The sequence below is a fragment of the Nymphaea colorata genome, chromosome 4, assembly GCF_008831285.2.
Source record: "Nymphaea colorata isolate Beijing-Zhang1983 chromosome 4, ASM883128v2, whole genome shotgun sequence".
NCBI classification, from domain to species: Eukaryota; Viridiplantae; Streptophyta; class Magnoliopsida; order Nymphaeales; family Nymphaeaceae; genus Nymphaea; species Nymphaea colorata.
Window position 1 is genome coordinate 14460857 of NC_045141.1, and position 17503 is coordinate 14478359.

General features: G+C 37.0%; 1 protein-coding gene across 1 annotated transcript; it reads left to right on the plus strand.

The window, feature by feature from the left end:
- The first annotated feature begins 5908 nt into the window (after positions 1-5908).
- LOC116252430 (probable sucrose-phosphate synthase 1) lies at positions 5909-15531 on the plus strand. The gene is made up of 14 exons (XM_031626689.2): positions 5909-6405; positions 7116-7205; positions 8029-8270; positions 10310-10373; positions 10492-11190; positions 11376-11489; positions 11667-11798; positions 11959-12135; positions 12306-12359; positions 12442-12504; positions 12581-13519; positions 13698-13825; positions 13978-14333; positions 15151-15531. The coding sequence occupies exons 1-13, from the start codon at positions 6220-6222 to the stop codon at positions 14255-14257; spliced, it is 3168 nt and encodes a 1055-aa protein (XP_031482549.1). The 5' UTR covers positions 5909-6219; the 3' UTR covers positions 14258-14333; positions 15151-15531.
- Positions 15532-17503: the final 1972 nt, after the last annotated feature.

Consider the following 17503-nt stretch of genomic DNA (forward strand, 5'->3'; position numbering starts at 1 on the left):
ACATAAATGTATTCTTTTGGACTATTTTCCTTGTTCATAAAGATTAAATTTACTTCACAAGCTCTTGAAGGCATGTGTATCATGTGACTAAGTGCACCGCCAGAAAATTCTCCATAATATGTGATGCTAAATCTGAGCCGTAAATGGGATAACTTTAAATGGAAGAGATATCCCAACCAAAATGAATTTATGAGGCATATCACAAGCATTTATATATGGTGATTTTTTGTTGTAAGAATTTTTTTTACTAAGCATTAAAATAGCTAAAGCAGATATCAAATTTCTCAACCAATATCGCATGACATTTTTGTTACTTAATGTTGCATTTGAAATCATTATCAAGGAAAAATGAGGGATGACATCATTAATATTACAAGGCAAACATCAATTTATTGACCACAAGATAGGAATGAACTAAGAAAAAAAGCCCTTTCAAAAAATGATGTCTTTAATTAGGATGTTCAACAAATCGAGTCAAGTCGAGCTCGATTCGAACTTGCTCGATTAAACTTGATTTGAACTCGACTCGTAAACTAAACAAGTCAAGTTCGAGCTTAATTGATGACCCGAGTTTGTAAATGAGTCGAGTTCGAGTTGGATTAATTCGATTCGATTAAACTTGATCAGATTTGTTTAACACTATACTTATTTTTGTAATTTCAAAAGCTTAAAATGGCTTAAATAAAAATGTAAAGATTTTAAGCATTCATATATATTAAGAGACATGAGCTTAAACAAGTACCTATATCTGCACAAAAGTTTTTTTTCTCTCTCTCTTGCTCAGTATTAGAACTTTTCCATATCGAACTGCGGTACAGATTGAACCGTAAAATGTATACGTCTCCCACCACAAGAAGGCTTCTCCATCTCAGAAATAAAGAAATACGCTAGGAACGAATATGAGTGTAAGTTTTGTTGAATAAATAACACAAAGAAAAAAGTAAAACTTCACTTTTCTCATATCAGAATTTGGGGATATCTCGCTTCAGTTTGATATTGTACTAATTTTTTTAATCGATTCTTCTATTTTATCATCTTTTATTTTTTTCTAAAACGTTTTTCTTTATTTCTATTTTTTTATTTTTTTTTTAAAATTAAAAAATATCTTACAAATCAATATGATTCACAAACAATTTTGATTCCGGATTTGCTGAATCTTTTGGCTTTTCACTTCAATTTGAAAACCAATTTTAAATTTTTAATAACATTGAATTTCGAATATGGTGTAATTATCTCGTGTAATTTTCTCAATCTTAGTGTACTTTTCTTTTTCTTTTTTCTTTTTTCTTTTTCACATTTAAACAACCATCCAATGACAGTTTTGTCGCTTGCCCCAAATTAGTGCTAACAAAGTCGATTCTTGAACCGAATCGATGAGTCTACCCATTCAACAAATCGATTGTGAATAAGAAAAAAATGTTTCACACTGTACTTTAAAAAAAAAACTTGAAAAGTATACAGAATTAATTAAAAATAAAAAAAATCTTAAAAAGTATTAAACAATTAACACTTGTACTCTTGAATTAGCCACTAAGTGCCACATATTCAATTCCAATAGGCTGATTCTTTCCAAGTGTATGGAGAGGATACTGATGCGCCCTCTTTTTTCTGATTTCCATATACATATATATGTATGTATGTATATAATTAAAAAAAAAATGCCAATATGTTAGAAATAAAATGCATGTCTTCGTGAGGTTTGATGCAATGACTTGGGTGGTAGGGAACAAGTCACTGGTTCGAATTCCATTGACATCGACCCCTTATACCAATAGATGTAATCAGCAAATGAGTTAACGTGCATGGGAGCTTTAGACCAGGTATGAGATCAACCTGGTTGGAGGAGGTCAGGGATATCAATATATTCGATTTGTATAAGATACATAATCTAACTGTTCTAAAAAAATTGCACATGAAAAAAAAAATTGATATCTGATTAAGAAATCAGATTAGATCCAGATTTTAAAAATAACATTAAAGACAAAAAAAAAAAAACAACACTCATAATTTATCTACATTTTTCAGCAAAATGTAAGAGGATAATTTTTCCAAGTTACGGACATGAAAAGCAAGCTAGGGATATATATTCCCTAATAATAATGGAGAATCAAGCACGTGAACGTAGGCATATTCCAGCTCAACCTTAAAGGTGCGCCGTTTGCGTGTGGGCTGATGAGACTGGGGACAAGAAGTCGTGGTGCAATTATTTGTTTATGTATCTTTTAACTTCCTCGTTCTTCTCTTCTTTCCCATATGAAATGACAAAAAGTCCCTTAGCTAACCAGCATGGGCAGAGGAACGGAATTTCTCCACGTAGCTCACTCGCTGTGATGCTCACCTCAAATGAATTTCACCTAAGATAGGTCAGGTCACTTTTCTTGTGACATATGCATATAAATGATTTTTGGCGTTAATGAATTTCACCTAAGTTAGGGTCAGGTCACTTTTCTTGTGACATATGCATATAAATCATTTTCCATATAATGATAGCAAACCTCGCATAAGATAATGGTATACAGCGATGTACGAGTCGAGCCAACTCAAACTCGCTCGAGCTTGAGTTATAAACGAGTAGAGTTCTAGTTACAAGAGATCGGCTCGTTTGAACTCAACTTCTCGCTCATACCTTGTTAAAATTTTAGGGTGTTTCGGTATTTTTGACGAATTTAACACATTTTTTATGGTTTTTATTTTCATTTAATGAAAAAAAAATATGAACCAAGTCAAACAAGCTTAAGTGAGTTGTGCTGGAGCCCATACTCAGTTTACTAAGTCAAACTTGATCGAGCAATATGTGACTTGACCCGAGCTTGAGCTGGCTGAGCGCCAAGCTCGGCCTGTTTGTAGTATATCCATGTATCCAAAACACATGTGACATCTCTACATAAATTGATTATTTATAAATTAGTGCATATTCATAAGATGTTCATACAGTGTTTCATAAATCTACCTTAATTTTAGTTGTTATTGTTGCCCAACAGCCTTAGTATGGTTCTATATATTGCACATTGCGCTTCATGAGCCGATAGACTGATACAGTCAGACCGATATGACCTATGAATCGGCAGATTCGGCCTCATGTAGGCTGGCATTCAAATAAAATTAACAATAGTTGGTATTTATTGTTCTGCCTTTTACCTAAAAAGTTATTTCAAGGCACCATATTGAATTGGACCGGCTCATATCAGCCTGGTTTAATATATATATATATATATAAGATCGAAGATACATTCGAAACAAACTGCCATATTTGATGTTGGTAAATAATAAGTTCAGTATTTAAGCATATTTATTGTAGATTTCCATAAATTTGGGAATGTCAGGCAGACGCCATTACATGGTTTCGTTTAGTGGGGCCTTCATTTTCAGGCGGTGAATTATTTATCTCTGGTTCACGCTCACCTAGAAGGTTCCTTTTACAAATTTCAAAATAACGTCCTAACTTAAACCGGGCCTTACCTTCCCCTTTTGTCGCCGGGAGGGTGACTTTGTTGCAAGGTGAAGCATAGGTACAAAATTTTAAAAGGCATCAATATGTAAATGAAAAAAACTACGCAAAAATATCAATATAAAATTTGGGTTCAGTGTGAGTATTTTGTTGAATTACGTATCTATCTATTTACCTATATATATATATAAAAAAAGAAAGAGAGAGAGGAGCAAAAATTCTCTAACTACTTTCTTTGGTACCAAAAGGAAAAAAGAATTACATGCGTTCCTACCCTTTTCTGGATCAAAAGAATTAGAGTTCATAAATTGAAAAATGTCAAGAGTTCAATCTTTAATAGTATGCTGTTATTGACATTAATAAGGGTTTGCCTCAACCCGCCATGCTCATAATGGAATTGAAAGAGTATGCCAAACTTGAAAGAGTTGTCAATTGCGTTTTAATAGGGGTGAATAACAAGTTTGGACTAGTTAAAGCTCGGCTTGTGAATGAGTTTGAGTTGAGTCATTTGCTTAATGATTCGAGCTCGAGTTCATGAGTTAGCTCGTTCAAATAATCGATTTGAGTTCGAGTTCAACACGTAACGGCCGAGTCGAACTCGAACCTTAATCGAATTTGTCGACCCTTAATCAAGACAATATATTCAAACGAGTTTACGAGTTTGTTGAGCCTTAATCGAGTTGAGCTCGAGCTCAACACATAACGATAAATATCAAATCTATTCAAACGAGTTTGTCAAGCCTTAATCAAGTTCGAGCTCAACATGTAACGATGAATTCAATTCTATTCAAACGAGTTTGTCTAGCCTTAATTGAGTTAAGCTCGAGCTCAACATGTAACTGTCGAGTCAAGCTTGAGCTGCTTCCGTCGAACTATTCTCGAGCTCGAAGCGAGCTCAAGCTGATTGAACTTGGGCTTGACTCGGCTCGTGTTTACCCTAGATTTTAAGTTGACATTTACGTTGGTCCGTCACCTTCACCATTTGGATGCATGGGTGAGAGACTTTGAGGAAAGTTTGTATGAATGAATTGCATAAACGAATAAAATACTTATAAAAGCAACTTAGAGTCAAATTCCAAGTCATTTTCAGGAAGCCCCACTCTTTGATAATATGTACACTGTTGTGACCCATTAGAAGACAACTTTCGGAGATTGCATGACACCAAAATTAATTTGGCAATATATTGGAGGACATCAATCCATAAAAAATATACAGTGAATTAATAGTATTTCGTGTTAAAAGAAACGGATTGAAAATCACGATAAGGTACTTAAATATGGTAACAAAGATAAGGCGATTGGACATATTCAAAGAACACCAATCTTCTTGTTACATATATGAAAATCGAAATCTGCCGGATACTGAATATTGTATGATAACTCAATATTTAAAAAGTTGTGATTAAATGTGACATAAAATACGGCCAAAAAACACCATAAATTCTTGCTAAGGCTTTCATTGCATGGTGTTTTTAACGACAATTTTCAAAATTTTGTCTAATATCACTATGTCGGTGTATATATATATATATATCACAAAAAAGCACTATACTTATAAAGTTGTAACACAATTATTAAAAATGAATATCGACCCTACCCACTGGTGCAAGATATATCAAACAAAGTTTTTAAAGGTTTTCTAAGGCTTGTTTTATTTTTTAACTAAAATCATAAGGGGGCTGATCGAGCTTGAGGCTTGTGAAAAAAATCAAGTTTCTAATTCGAATCCCATAGATGTCATGGCTTTGCATCTAGGAGAGAAAATGTGGATTTATTTTTAAACCGCAAGTGGTTAACCTCCGATTCACCTGAAAAGTTTAACCTTTTCATAAAATATTCAACGTTCTCTCAGATTTCGTCGGCTTTCCGACACTCCGTAGAGAAAGAAAAGCTCTTTTTTCTTCATTGAATAACAAGTTTGAATAAGTTTGCAACACAGCGTCTGCTTTATGTGATTTTTAAAACTAATCCCTATCTTTTCCACTCCACCGTTCCTCCAAATTAGTTGATTCAAAACATTATAATAAGTTTCAATGGAAGGGAAGGCCGGCAGAAAATTTATTTTTATAACTTTGTAAAATTTTAATCTATCATATATAAATATTTTGACAAATATTCTATAGTAATCGTGGTTAACAGTATTGAAACCCTCTTGTGTTAAAAAAAAAAAACCATTTTCTAAAGGCAGAATTTAAAAAAAGACAATTCAGAAAAAGTAAAAAATACTTCACCCATTTTTGAAGCCCCGTAGGAGTGTCATCTTGTTAACTTGTTCTGTCAAGTCCGTTAAACCTGTTGTTAACAACTGCGACAGCGTTGGAAAAATTGCTAAAAAGAGAAGGTACCTTTTTGAAATATGATCCAGAGAAGAGGGGCATTTTGGAAAAGATGAAGCATTAACTAAAGGGCGTGGATGGCATTTCCGAGATTACGGAGGAGGGACAGCGATCGCGAGCGAAGCGAGAGGGCCCGCATTTCTAGAAGTCCCGCAACTCTTGTCACCCTCTTCCTCTCTCTTTGCAAAACGCTTCCCTCCCTATCTTCGCTCCTTCCAGAACGAGACAGAGTGGAGGACGAAGCTCTGCTGCGACTCCATTGCTGCAAAGTGTTCTTCGACTATCCTTTTCGTCATCATTGAGTCTGCAGAGCGTGGAGGATTCTCTCTCTATCCCTCTCCCTCCCTCTCTCTCTCTCTCTCTCTCTCTCTCTCTTTCTGTGTGTGTGTGTGTCTGTGTGCGGGGAGTTGAGGGTGGTGGAGGGAATTGGCTGGGATGGCGGGGAACGACTGGGTGAATAGCTACCTGGAGGCTATCCTGGACGTGGAGCCAGGGTTCGGCGGGGGCGCCAAGTCGTCGTTGCTGCTCAGGGAGAGAGGCAGGTTCAGTCCCACCCGCTACTTCGTGGAGGAGGTCATCACCGGGTTCGACGAGACCGATCTCTACCGATCATGGGTTCGGGTGAGTTTCGATCGACGGGCTTTTGTTTGAGGTTGGGAGGCCCGTGCACTGATTTAAGTCGAAATGACGATTTTTTTGGTCGTTTGTTCTCGTGTTCTGGGTATTATCTGATATATTTTTTTTTTAGGATTTTTTTAAAGTTGGATAAGTTGAACTCAATGGTTAAACTGTGTTGCAAGATTGAGTTTTGCACTTCCGAAGTGAAGTCCTTTGGTAGGGGATTGTGTTTGGATCTGATTTAGAATAACTGGTTGTCCTGCTGTTGTAGAATGGCTTATCTGCGGGGATCGAGGAAGGCGTTTCTTGTTAAATACCGCCTCTACTCTTTCGTTTTTTTGGTTTCTATTTGAGATGAATCATGCCTCCTTTATTATTTCGTTTCCGGATTTTTACTAGGAATTATTTATCTTATGAAATGAAAACGTTGTCATTGGACTATTTTTTTCGTCTACTGATAATTGGACATCATACTTTTATGGTAGTAGTTCATGACTTTTTTGGGTTTAGTTTGATTGATCTTTCTTTTTGGTGAGTTTCTTCTCTTCTGAAATCCTTTGCATGTATTTACGCGTTTATTATCAGTATTTGGTTGATAAATCTTATTGGTTTTGCTTAATTATTGAAGAATTTGGGCCCTTCAAGGTGGACTTCATCGTTGGGATTTTTGAAGTATTGTCCTTAGCAAGTTTTTCTTATGCTGGTTTATGCAGGCAGCTGCAACAAGGAGTCCTCAAGAAAGGAACACGAGGCTAGAGAATATGTGTTGGAGAATATGGAACTTGGCAAGGAAGAAGAAGCAGGTTAAGTTGTTGCGCCTTTGTCTCCATCTTTATGTTGATCTCTGTTATAACGGTGTTATTTTTCTGCTTCAAAGGCAATGCTGAAATGACGTTTTAATCACAATTGGTTTGGTGTATTTTGGTTCAAAAATGCCGCTTGAGATTGATGGTTGGTGCCTTCATGGTATTGTTAGCGGAGTTCGTGTTCTTCTTATTCTTCTATTGGATTTTATCACTAGTAATGGGGTATTTATTCTTATTTATCTACAGGGGACTTCCGAAGATCTTATTTTTGACTTTTAGCTTTTAAGTTATTATTTTTTTTCCTGGACTTTGAACTTCTTTTGTAGATGCACTTGGCACTTTCTTCTTGAAATGTCGAGTTTGTTTGGCTGTTTCCGTCACATCTTACTGAGAATCTGAAGGATTTGTAGAATCTCCAGGAATCTCACGTCATGTAATGAGGTCAAAATGATTTACTTTTCTAATTTCCAAGTCCCATGTACTGAGGTCAATGGATGTTAAGTTCATGATATATAACTTTCCTGCCATAGCCAGCTTATGAATTTGCTGCCGATAGGTTTTCACGTTTCACTTCAGAATTGGTGTTCCAACTTCCATATGTGGCCACAAACTGTTTGGTTGCTTGATCAACTAAGTTAAAGGAGATCCTTCTTTGAGGGGTTATTGAAGCTGCTATGTTTTGTATTCATTACCATTAGCTGCCCTTGTTTATTATTTCTTTCACAGAGTACTTTTGAAGTGCCTGGACCTATTGAATCAAAAGAATGAAGTTGGAAAACCTAACATGGATAGCCTTTTTATGTCATTTTGAATAAGTCAGATCGAGAGCGAGGAATCTCAGCGTACGGCTAGACGCCGTCTTGAGCGTGAAAGAGGGCGTCGAGAAGCGATTGCTGATATGTCAGAAGATCTGTCAGAAGGAGAGAAAGGTGATGTAGTAAGTGATATTTCAAGCCATAGTGATGCAAAGAAAAGCAGGATTCCTCGCATCAGTTCTACAGATATCATTGAAACTTTGGCCAGTCAGCTCAGTGAAAAAAAATTTTACATTGTTCTGATAAGGCATGTACTTCAAGTTTTGGACTTACATTCTGCATACAGCATATATAATGTCCTCTTTGCACAGAGTGAATCATTGTACAAATCATTCTCAAGCATGCTGATTCATCTGTCGAGATACCATGGTTTTAGAAGATGAGGAAAAATATCTTCCTATCATGGATGTCTTAATCTAATTTCTTCCTTTTGTGTTCTTTGGTGTAGTGCAATTTGACATCATTCCAATATTGGTTTTTTGTTATGGTCACTCTCATACTAATGAAAATGTTGGAGAACATTGAACAGAAAAATCCTACTCCAATACATTTTACACCCAATTGGCATTGTTGGTTAGGACTTAGGAACAGGATGTCCAGGCACTCTGGAGTACAAGTTTGATTATCTATGTATTTCCTGAACAAGAAAATCTTAATTTGACAAGTTTGTGTTATTAAAGACCTAAGCATTTCTTAATGCAGTTCCTTTATTCCATGCGAGCAACATATTTATGAAATTGTTTGTCACTAATGTCTGTTAATAAGCTTTACATAACTTTTTTTTTTGTTCTGTATCTACATGAAAAGCAAGCTTGCTTTATTGCAATCTGGTAAAATTATGTGTAGTTAAACTGTTTAGATTCATTATCAGTTCTAGGTCATCACTAGAGAATTAGACAGCTAAGGTAACTACAATATCTGACCAGTGATTTGATAAAGGAGTCGACAACTTCAGGGTTTTGAAGAACATTTGGAGAGCTTGTCTGCAGAACTTCAGATAAATGTATACAAACTTTTACAGTCTTTAATTGCCTGGTGTATAGATGCCCTTTGTGGATTATAACATATGATTGCATATAGATAGACATATAGGTCTAATGCATGCAAATAGGCATATAAGTTATAATCATGCATTAAAATATGTGTCGCATACATGCACATGAGACCTGGAGGACACAATAAATTTGTGGGAGAAATAAGCAGCAGTTTTAAGTTTCAACTTTTATGAGGAGAATTAGGGAAACATGACAAATGCAAATAAGAATAGACAAAGAAAGAAAATGACAATCACATGTCTCAAGAAAGAAAATAACAATCATATCTCAAACTTGCAAGCAGAAAATGCTGAAGGATAAAGAATGCATTGTACATGTACTTCAGAAGAAGTGGGGCGTAAGGTTCAATGATGGAATAGTAACTCTGTAAGATATAAGTCTAGAAAGCAAAGACCACTGTCATTAGTTTGCATTGTTTCAATTCATCTTTCAATTATCATTAGAAATATACTTTTATGAAATTACTGCAACAGTGTGAGATTGATATATCCTTCTATTGTAAGACTAATTCATATGGGTTTATTTTTTCCGGAATTGATGAATAAGGAGCCTTCACTATTGAACTGGTCTGTTTGTCAACAAGTGAGTCTATCACTTAAAGGAACAGTCACTTTGTTCCATAAGGTCCTACACCAAACAAATTGAAGGCCAAAAGGACAAAAGTCGAGATCTAATTCAACATTTTAATTGCAAAAGTTGGACACATGTAGATGAATATGAAGATTAGAACTGAATCAACTGATATATATATATTTTTGTTCCTGGAGACATCTTATCTCCTGGTCAAAGTTGAAAATTTAGAATTATGTACCATTTCAACCATCAAACTAGTAAATTCTGAATAAGAATCCAGTAATTTGTAAGGGGGCTGAAAGTAATGTGTGGAGGCTTGTGGTTAAAGGTTTTGACACTATTGAACAAAATTTATATTTCAGATTAGTGTCTTTAACTATATTGTAGCTACTTTGCAGTTTGTACACATGGTGGGCAAACTCTCTAGATGCGATAAAGATGCAATATTCTTTTTATATATATTTTTCTTTCCACTCTGATGATTTAAAATGCATGTATTATGCATGTAAATATAAAATTATAAATATATGTGTCAATAAATTGTTATTTGTATGTGGGAAAATTTGAAACACATACTGCAATTGAGGTGCACATATTAGCAGCTTTATTTTGTATAATTGTTAGCCAAAAAATTTCAGTTTCTATTTCTTTTCTGCAGCATTCATGGTCTTATACGTGGTGAAAATATGGAGCTTGGTCGTGATTCAGATACTGGTGGACAGGTGTTTAGTGATTGTCATGGACTTTTAGCTTTGAAGATAATTGCATTGGAAAGATTTTTATTTTCTTTTTTAGATGCTGCAGAATTTTGCTAAGCAACATTTTATATATTATCCTTAGGTCAAGTATGTTGTTGAACTAGCAAGGGCCTTGGGCATGATGCCAGGCGTCTATCGTGTGGATCTGCTAACTAGGCAGATATTGGCACCTGATGTACACTGGAGCTATGGAGAGCCTATTGAGATGCTGACCCCTGGAAAGTCTGACAGTATGATGCATGAAGCAGGGGAGAGCAGTGGTGCTTACATTGTTCGTATACCTTTTGGCCCGAAAGATAAATATGTAGCCAAGGAACTACTTTGGCCTCATATTCAAGAATTTGTTGATGGTGCTCTCAGTCACATAACACATATGTCTAAAGTTCTTGGAGAGCAGATTGGAGGTGGTCAGCCTGTTTGGCCTGTGGCTATTCATGGACATTATGCTGATGCAGGGAACTCTGCTGCTCTTTTATCTGGGGCACTGAATGTCCCAATGCTTTTTACGGGCCATTCCCTTGGCAGAGACAAGTTGGAGCAACTTTTAAAGCAAGGACGACAGTCTAGGGAAGAAATATATGCCACGTACAAAATAATGCGCAGGATAGAGGCTGAGGAGCTATGTCTGGATTCTTCTGAAATAGTCATCACCAGCACTAGACAGGAAATAGAAGAGCAGTGGCGTTTATATGATGGTTTTGATCCGATGCTTGAACGTAAATTAAGAGCTAGAATTAAGCGTGGCAAGAGTTGTCATGGTCGGTTTATGCCTCGCATGGTTGTAAGTAAATATTTTTGGTAACCTTAATGTTATGAAATTTGATTGCATGTTGACACTTATAGATGTTCAGAAACTATAGTGCTTCAATTCAATAAATATTTGTCCCTTTGATATTTTATTTATCCATTTTATCTCTAAATACATATCATCTAACTGAGCGGTATGTCTTACTGTTCACTTTGCAGGTAATTCCACCAGGTATGGAGTTTGGTCATATTGCTTCACATGATGCTGATGGTGATGGAGAAGCAGAAGGGAATGAAGACAATCCTTCTCCTGACCCACCTATTTGGTTTGAGGTCTTAAAAAGTTTACCTTCTTATTTCTTGTGATCTTTTTGTGTACGTTGTATTACGTTTTGAGATTATTCTTTAATAGCTGAAAGATGGAAACACTGTCCTTATTTTTTGTTGATTTTTTTTTTAAACATATCACAGTATGTTGTGTTTCCTGTGTGTTTTTTCAATGCATGACAGATAATGCGTTTCTTTTCAAATCCCCGAAAGCCAATGATTCTTGCACTTGCCCGCCCAGACCCCAAGAAGAACATTACGACTTTAGTCAAAGCATTTGGAGAGTGTCGGCCTCTGAGAGAGCTTGCTAATCTTGTATGTTTTTAGTGCTTTTATTTGCATTATTATCTTATCGAATTGACAACTTCAACTCTTTACAACGTTCCCATTTTCCTATGGTGGCTTGCTGTTACGTAGGTTTACCAGGAACCAATAAAAATTCTTGATCTAATTTATCCTATCTGTGTGGATTCAGACCTTGGTGATGGGGAATCGTGAATGTATCGATGAGATGCCTAGCACAAATGCATCTGTGCTCATCTCAATCCTCAAATTAATAGACAAGTATGACCTGTATGGTCAGGTTGCTTATCCAAAGCACCATAAGCAGTCTGAAGTTCCTGATATTTATCGTCTGGCAGCAAAGACAAAGGTATTAATTCGTGAATTTGATGTCCAAATTTGATTTAGGTTGTTCTATATTAATGCCTTTGAAATGTAATGTCAGCACCTTTTTTAATCTTGATTGCTTTTCTAACCCATTATCTCTCTCACACTTCCTCTTCTGGTGCAATATCTCATCTGTCTATGTGTATCTTATAGGGTGTCTTTATCAATCCGGCTTTTATAGAGCCATTTGGTCTCACTCTGATAGAGGTAATTTGTGCTATATTCAACTTGAGCACAGGCATATTTGCAAATATGATGTATAATTTTGCTGTATGCTCTCTGAGAACAGGCTTCAGCTCATGGACTGCCAATTGTTGCTACAAAAAATGGAGGCCCAGTTGATATCCACCGGGTTTGTTTTTCCCCATCAATCTGTCATTATATTTCTTTCTGGACTTCATGTATGCTTATATTAATATTTATTGCAGGTTCTAGACAATGGCCTACTGGTTGATCCTCATGATCAGAAGGCCATTGCCGATGCTCTGCTGAAACTTGTTGCCGATAAGCAGCTTTGGACCAAATGTCGGCAAAATGGACTCAAGAACATTCACCTTTTCTCATGGCCAGAGCATTGTAAAACTTACTTGTCCCGTATAGCTAGTTGCAGACCAAGACATCCTCAATGGCAATTTCAGCAGGATGATGCCGGACTAGACTCACCAAGTGATTCTTTGAGGGATATTCAAGATTTATCTTTAAACCTTAAGCTGTCATTGGATGGTGAAAAGAATGAGGAAAGTGGCAGTATGGAGTCTGAAAGTACTGCTGAAAATGTGAAAAGGATGGCAAATGCTGTCTTAGCCGCATCCAAGAGAATCATAAATTCAAGTCACAAAACTGTGCTGAATGAGAAGGTTGATCCAACTGGCAACAGTAAATTTCCTGCTTTGAGAAGAAGAAAGCACATATTTGTTATTTGTGTGGATTGTGGTGCCACTGCAGATCTTTCCGATGTTATCCATAACATTTTGGAGGCTGCGAAAAAGGATGGACTCTCAGGCCCTGTTGGGTTTATACTGTCGACAGCTCTCACAATATCTGAGGTGCACTTGCTTCTCATTTCAGGGGGCATGAGTGCTACTGAATTTGATGCCTTTATTTGCAATAATGGTAGTGACATCTACTATCCATCTTCAACTTTAGATGAAGCAGTCATGTCTTCAGAACTACCTTATGTGGTTGATTTAGATTATGTTAACCATATCGAGTATCGCTGGGGTGGGGAGGGCTTGAGGAAGACTTTGATTGGTTGGGCTGCTTCTGTTGTCAGCAGAAAAGGAGAAAATGAGGAACAAATGGTCATAGAAAATGAAGAACGCTCAACCAACCACTGTTTTGCCTTTGAAGTGAAAGATCCAACCTTGGTATTCTTATTTGATCTTTTTGTATCTAATTTTCTTTTCAATATTTTATAGTTCTGTTCATAATATCTTTGACTGATGCTTCTTCCATCCTACCAAGCAGTATCCTCTTCTTGTCAAGCATCATCTAAAATCGGTAATTTCATTTACAAAATGTGAACTGCTTACTCTAATGTTGCAGGTACCTTCAGTTAAAGATCTCCGGAAAATGATGAGAATACAGGGTCTGAGATGTCATGTTATATATAGCCAAAATTGTTCCAAGCTGCATGTTATTCCTGTCTTAGCTTCTCGGTCCCAAGCTCTCAGGCAACTTGATCTTTTTCCTTTCCTTATTTTGTTTAGTTTTATATTAATTTTTACTGATATTTTTATCAACTAGAAAAACAATATTTTGAAGACATGTTTGGTTGCTTCTAGCTTTATGTCGACAAATCATTGTTGTATTTCTGAAAATGCAGGTACTTGTATATCAGATGGGGCACTGAATTGTCAAACATGGTAGTCTTTGTGGGCGAAAGTGGTGACACAGATTATGATGGGTTAATTGGAGGTGCAAATAAGACTGTGATCTTAACTGGGTTAGGGGACAGCAAGCAACGGCATCCATATGCGAACAAAGGTTATGCAATAGAGGATGTGGTGGCATTTGATAGCCCTAATATTGTCCGCACGGTTGGTGATTCCAGGAGTGATGACATATTGTCAGCTTTGGTGCAACTTGGTATCTGCAAGCTCTGAGGATGGCTTGAGTTGCCCTATAAATAAGGACGTTTTCTTCCCCCTGTTTCAAGAAATGTGCACCTCTTATTATGAGGTGAGCTGCTAGCTTTTGATTCCAATGCGTTGGCTGGGTTTTGCAATTCCTATTTGTGATAAGTTCCATGATTAACCCTTACCCAGGTCAGTCTACGTTAGGACATTGACTTTATGCATTAAGGTTCTCTAGAAGTGCCAAATGGCATAGTTGTGTAGTGCGTACTGTTTTCATGCAGCTGGACGTGGTTATTTCTTGGGGAACACCTTATATGTGCATGAATCGACCCAAGCTCTCCCAAATCAACCCAAGTTTTAGACGATAGTTTCATCATTCTTGCAAGCACTGGTAGGCGAGAATTTTCTTGAACTTGCTCATGTAAATGAAAAAACACCTGCTGATAATGAACCCCAAAATCTTGAAGAGAAGGCTAGAATGAGTACCAAAGCGCAAAGCACCATAGGTTCAAAAAACCCTTTTCAGACACATGCACTCACAAGGGGCACAAAGGAACAAACTAAGAAAAAGAAGAATCTGATTGAAACAAGAGGGAGTACTGCAGCTGATTTTTGAGAGAAAGGATTTTGCAATATATGGAAGAACGGAGCCCCATAACAAAAAAGGTGGAAGCATAGATTAGAAGAAATGAAAGAAAGAAAATACAACTAGAGAGAACATGAATATGTATACATATTAGGATAAATATATAATTGTACTTAGATTATATTCTAACATCTCAGAGTTCCATTCAGTTCCACAACTTGCTGTCATTTCCAGTGTTGTGCACTTTTTCTAAACCTTTAATGGGCTATAATAAAACTTGGTAAGATTTCATATTTTCTTCCGTTAGTTGATGACATGCATAATCTATATGCAGGTGCTTGGGACATCTTGCTTTTATGTTAGAGGCTATTTGCTTCCGTGATGGGTGACTGGTTCAGCTGGATGAGAGTTGAATAAGAAAACATGGGAACGTCAATAGTAAATAAAACTTGAACTTTGTTTGTATTGATGAGTGTGGTACGGCAGCCTTTGCTGGGTATGATGGAAGGCCACATTTTTGTACATACATCACTTGATTGTGTCTATCACAAACCGGACTCTTTCCAATATCCGGAGTGGCGCAATGCCCAATCATTGATGTTTATGTATTTTTTTAAATATTATCTTGCGGTTCTGATGCATTTGACAAGGTACCAGAACTTTTTTGAAGGCAATTGTTGCAAAAAAAGGAGGTGCTTACTTTCGTCTGGATTAAGGAGGCAAATTTGTCGGACTGGGCTATCTACATGTTTCTTTCGTCTCTCATTAATAATGGGTCTGCTGGTTGAAAATCTGAGGCAAGAATGATTACGAATGAACTTTCCATGCCTCGTCAGTCTGATGGTTTTGATCTCATTACCTGGCAGCATCTTGCAGCTACTTTGTCCTGTAGGAATGACAAAACTCATGAATTCAATCAAAAGCTACTAAACAAAATTTCTGAACAGGTTGACCATGCAGATGAACTACAAAATTAGATGGATCTGACTCTTTGTTTGTTTGACCTCGTCTGACTTGTTGCCATTCCCATCGAAGTTACTGAGTTTTCACACTTGAGAGTCGATGGGTTCGATTGAGCTACAAAAAAAAAAATTGATACAGAAGATGAGGTGCACCGTTAGCCTGTCGAAGGGGTGAAGAACAAAGAACAGCAAAACGTAAACAAAGTCTTAGGGCCTGTTTGGTAGGAGGGAAAGGGATGGATTGAGCAATCCCTTTTTTGTTTGGATGACTAATTAGAAAGGAGGGAAAGAGAGAGAAATGGGCAAAGAGAGGAAAGAAAAGGGAAGGATTGTTTAGTGTAAATCTCTCCCCTCCCAAATCGGACGGATTGGGAAGGAAAGGAAAGAAAGTAAGTGGAAAAGTTTTTTGTTTCCACACTACTCCTCCTTTTCTTTCACCCATTTCTAAATCCATGTGCTATTTAGTCTTTTTTTTTATTCCATTCCTTTCCCTTCTCTTTCTATCCAAACAACCTTTTTTAATCAACTCTTTCCATTCCTTTCCATTCCATTCCTTTCCCTTCCCTTTCTCTTCCCTTCCCTTTCCCTTCCTTTCCATCCATTCTTTTCCCTCCCTTTCCCTCCTACCAAACAGGCCCTTAGCCCTTAGATCACTGCATTCATTTCTGATCTTGGATCCCTCTGCAGTTTATTTATCTATTATATAACTTCGTACTTTCATATAACTACCTGTCAGCAATTCTAGAATGCTAAGGGAGTTGACTCAATGGGCGGCGTGGGAGTTGGTAAGAGGCCAAAGTTCATTTTGAGTTTTTGAGACATCAACTTTTTGTACTGCAAAAATAAGGGTACCAACATGCAAATTATAGGGGGATGTCACCTAAAGTAGGCTTAGGTTGGGGGATGGGGGAAAGGGTAAGAGGCTTCGCCTCACTTGTTAGGCATTATGATGAAATACTTTTCCTCACCCAACTACTTGCCACTTAACACTTATCTGAGGAGGCAAGTGGTTGAGGGATTTAGAAGGGCTTTTGCACATAATACATCTAACTGCATAACCTTTTGAAGTATTGCAGATAAATTGGTTTCTCGCACTTCAGGGTGTCCTTGTGGAGTACCACATCCATTCAGTCCAGTCCTCAACTTGAAAATTCTGTCAGCTGATCTCTCAACCATCTTTTGATTTATACCATCAACTTATTTCTGATCCATGAGAAATTTGTAGTGCTCTTCTGCCAAAGGAGGAATAATATGGTTTTACCCTGGTTGCAAAAACACTAATAATTTTCAAAGTCTTTTACCAATATAGGGCAGCATGTGTTCTCCGATTCAGTTTGCTTATAATAGATTTGTGAATCTTAAAGGTAAATGATCTATAGTTGGTTGATGGAGCATAGGCTGGTAGGTAGTCAGTTTCAGTTTCAAATGTTTGAGGCTTCAACTCCATGTGCTGCAAAAAGGGGCTACCAACATGCAAGTTGAAGCACTGTAGGTGAGACACTCAGAGGCATAAAAAGCAGGCCCTGTACCCTAAAAATAAGAGGGGTTGAAGGCTTTCAGTTGAGCGATGGGTAGGGCTGGGCATTGGTTCGAGCATCGACAGGTACCTGATACCCGGCCCGATAACCCGGACCAGAAAAATAGGTTGGGCATGCTAGAAGGGGGCCGATATGTTTTTAACATGATTTTATTTTAAAAATAATATATATTTTATTAATAAAAATA

Bases quoted from the DNA above. Each gene is read 5' to 3' on its own strand.
- LOC116252430 (XM_031626689.2), top strand. From the start codon at position 6,220: ATGGCGGGGAACGACTGGGTGAATAGCTACCTGGAGGCTATCCTGGAC. The intron at 10,374-10,491 runs GTGTTTAGTGAT...TATTATCCTTAG, and splicing joins ATTCAGATACTGGTGGACAG to GTCAAGTATGTTGTTGAACT. The intron at 12,505-12,580 runs GTTTGTTTTTCC...TATTTATTGCAG, and splicing joins GCCCAGTTGATATCCACCGG to GTTCTAGACAATGGCCTACT.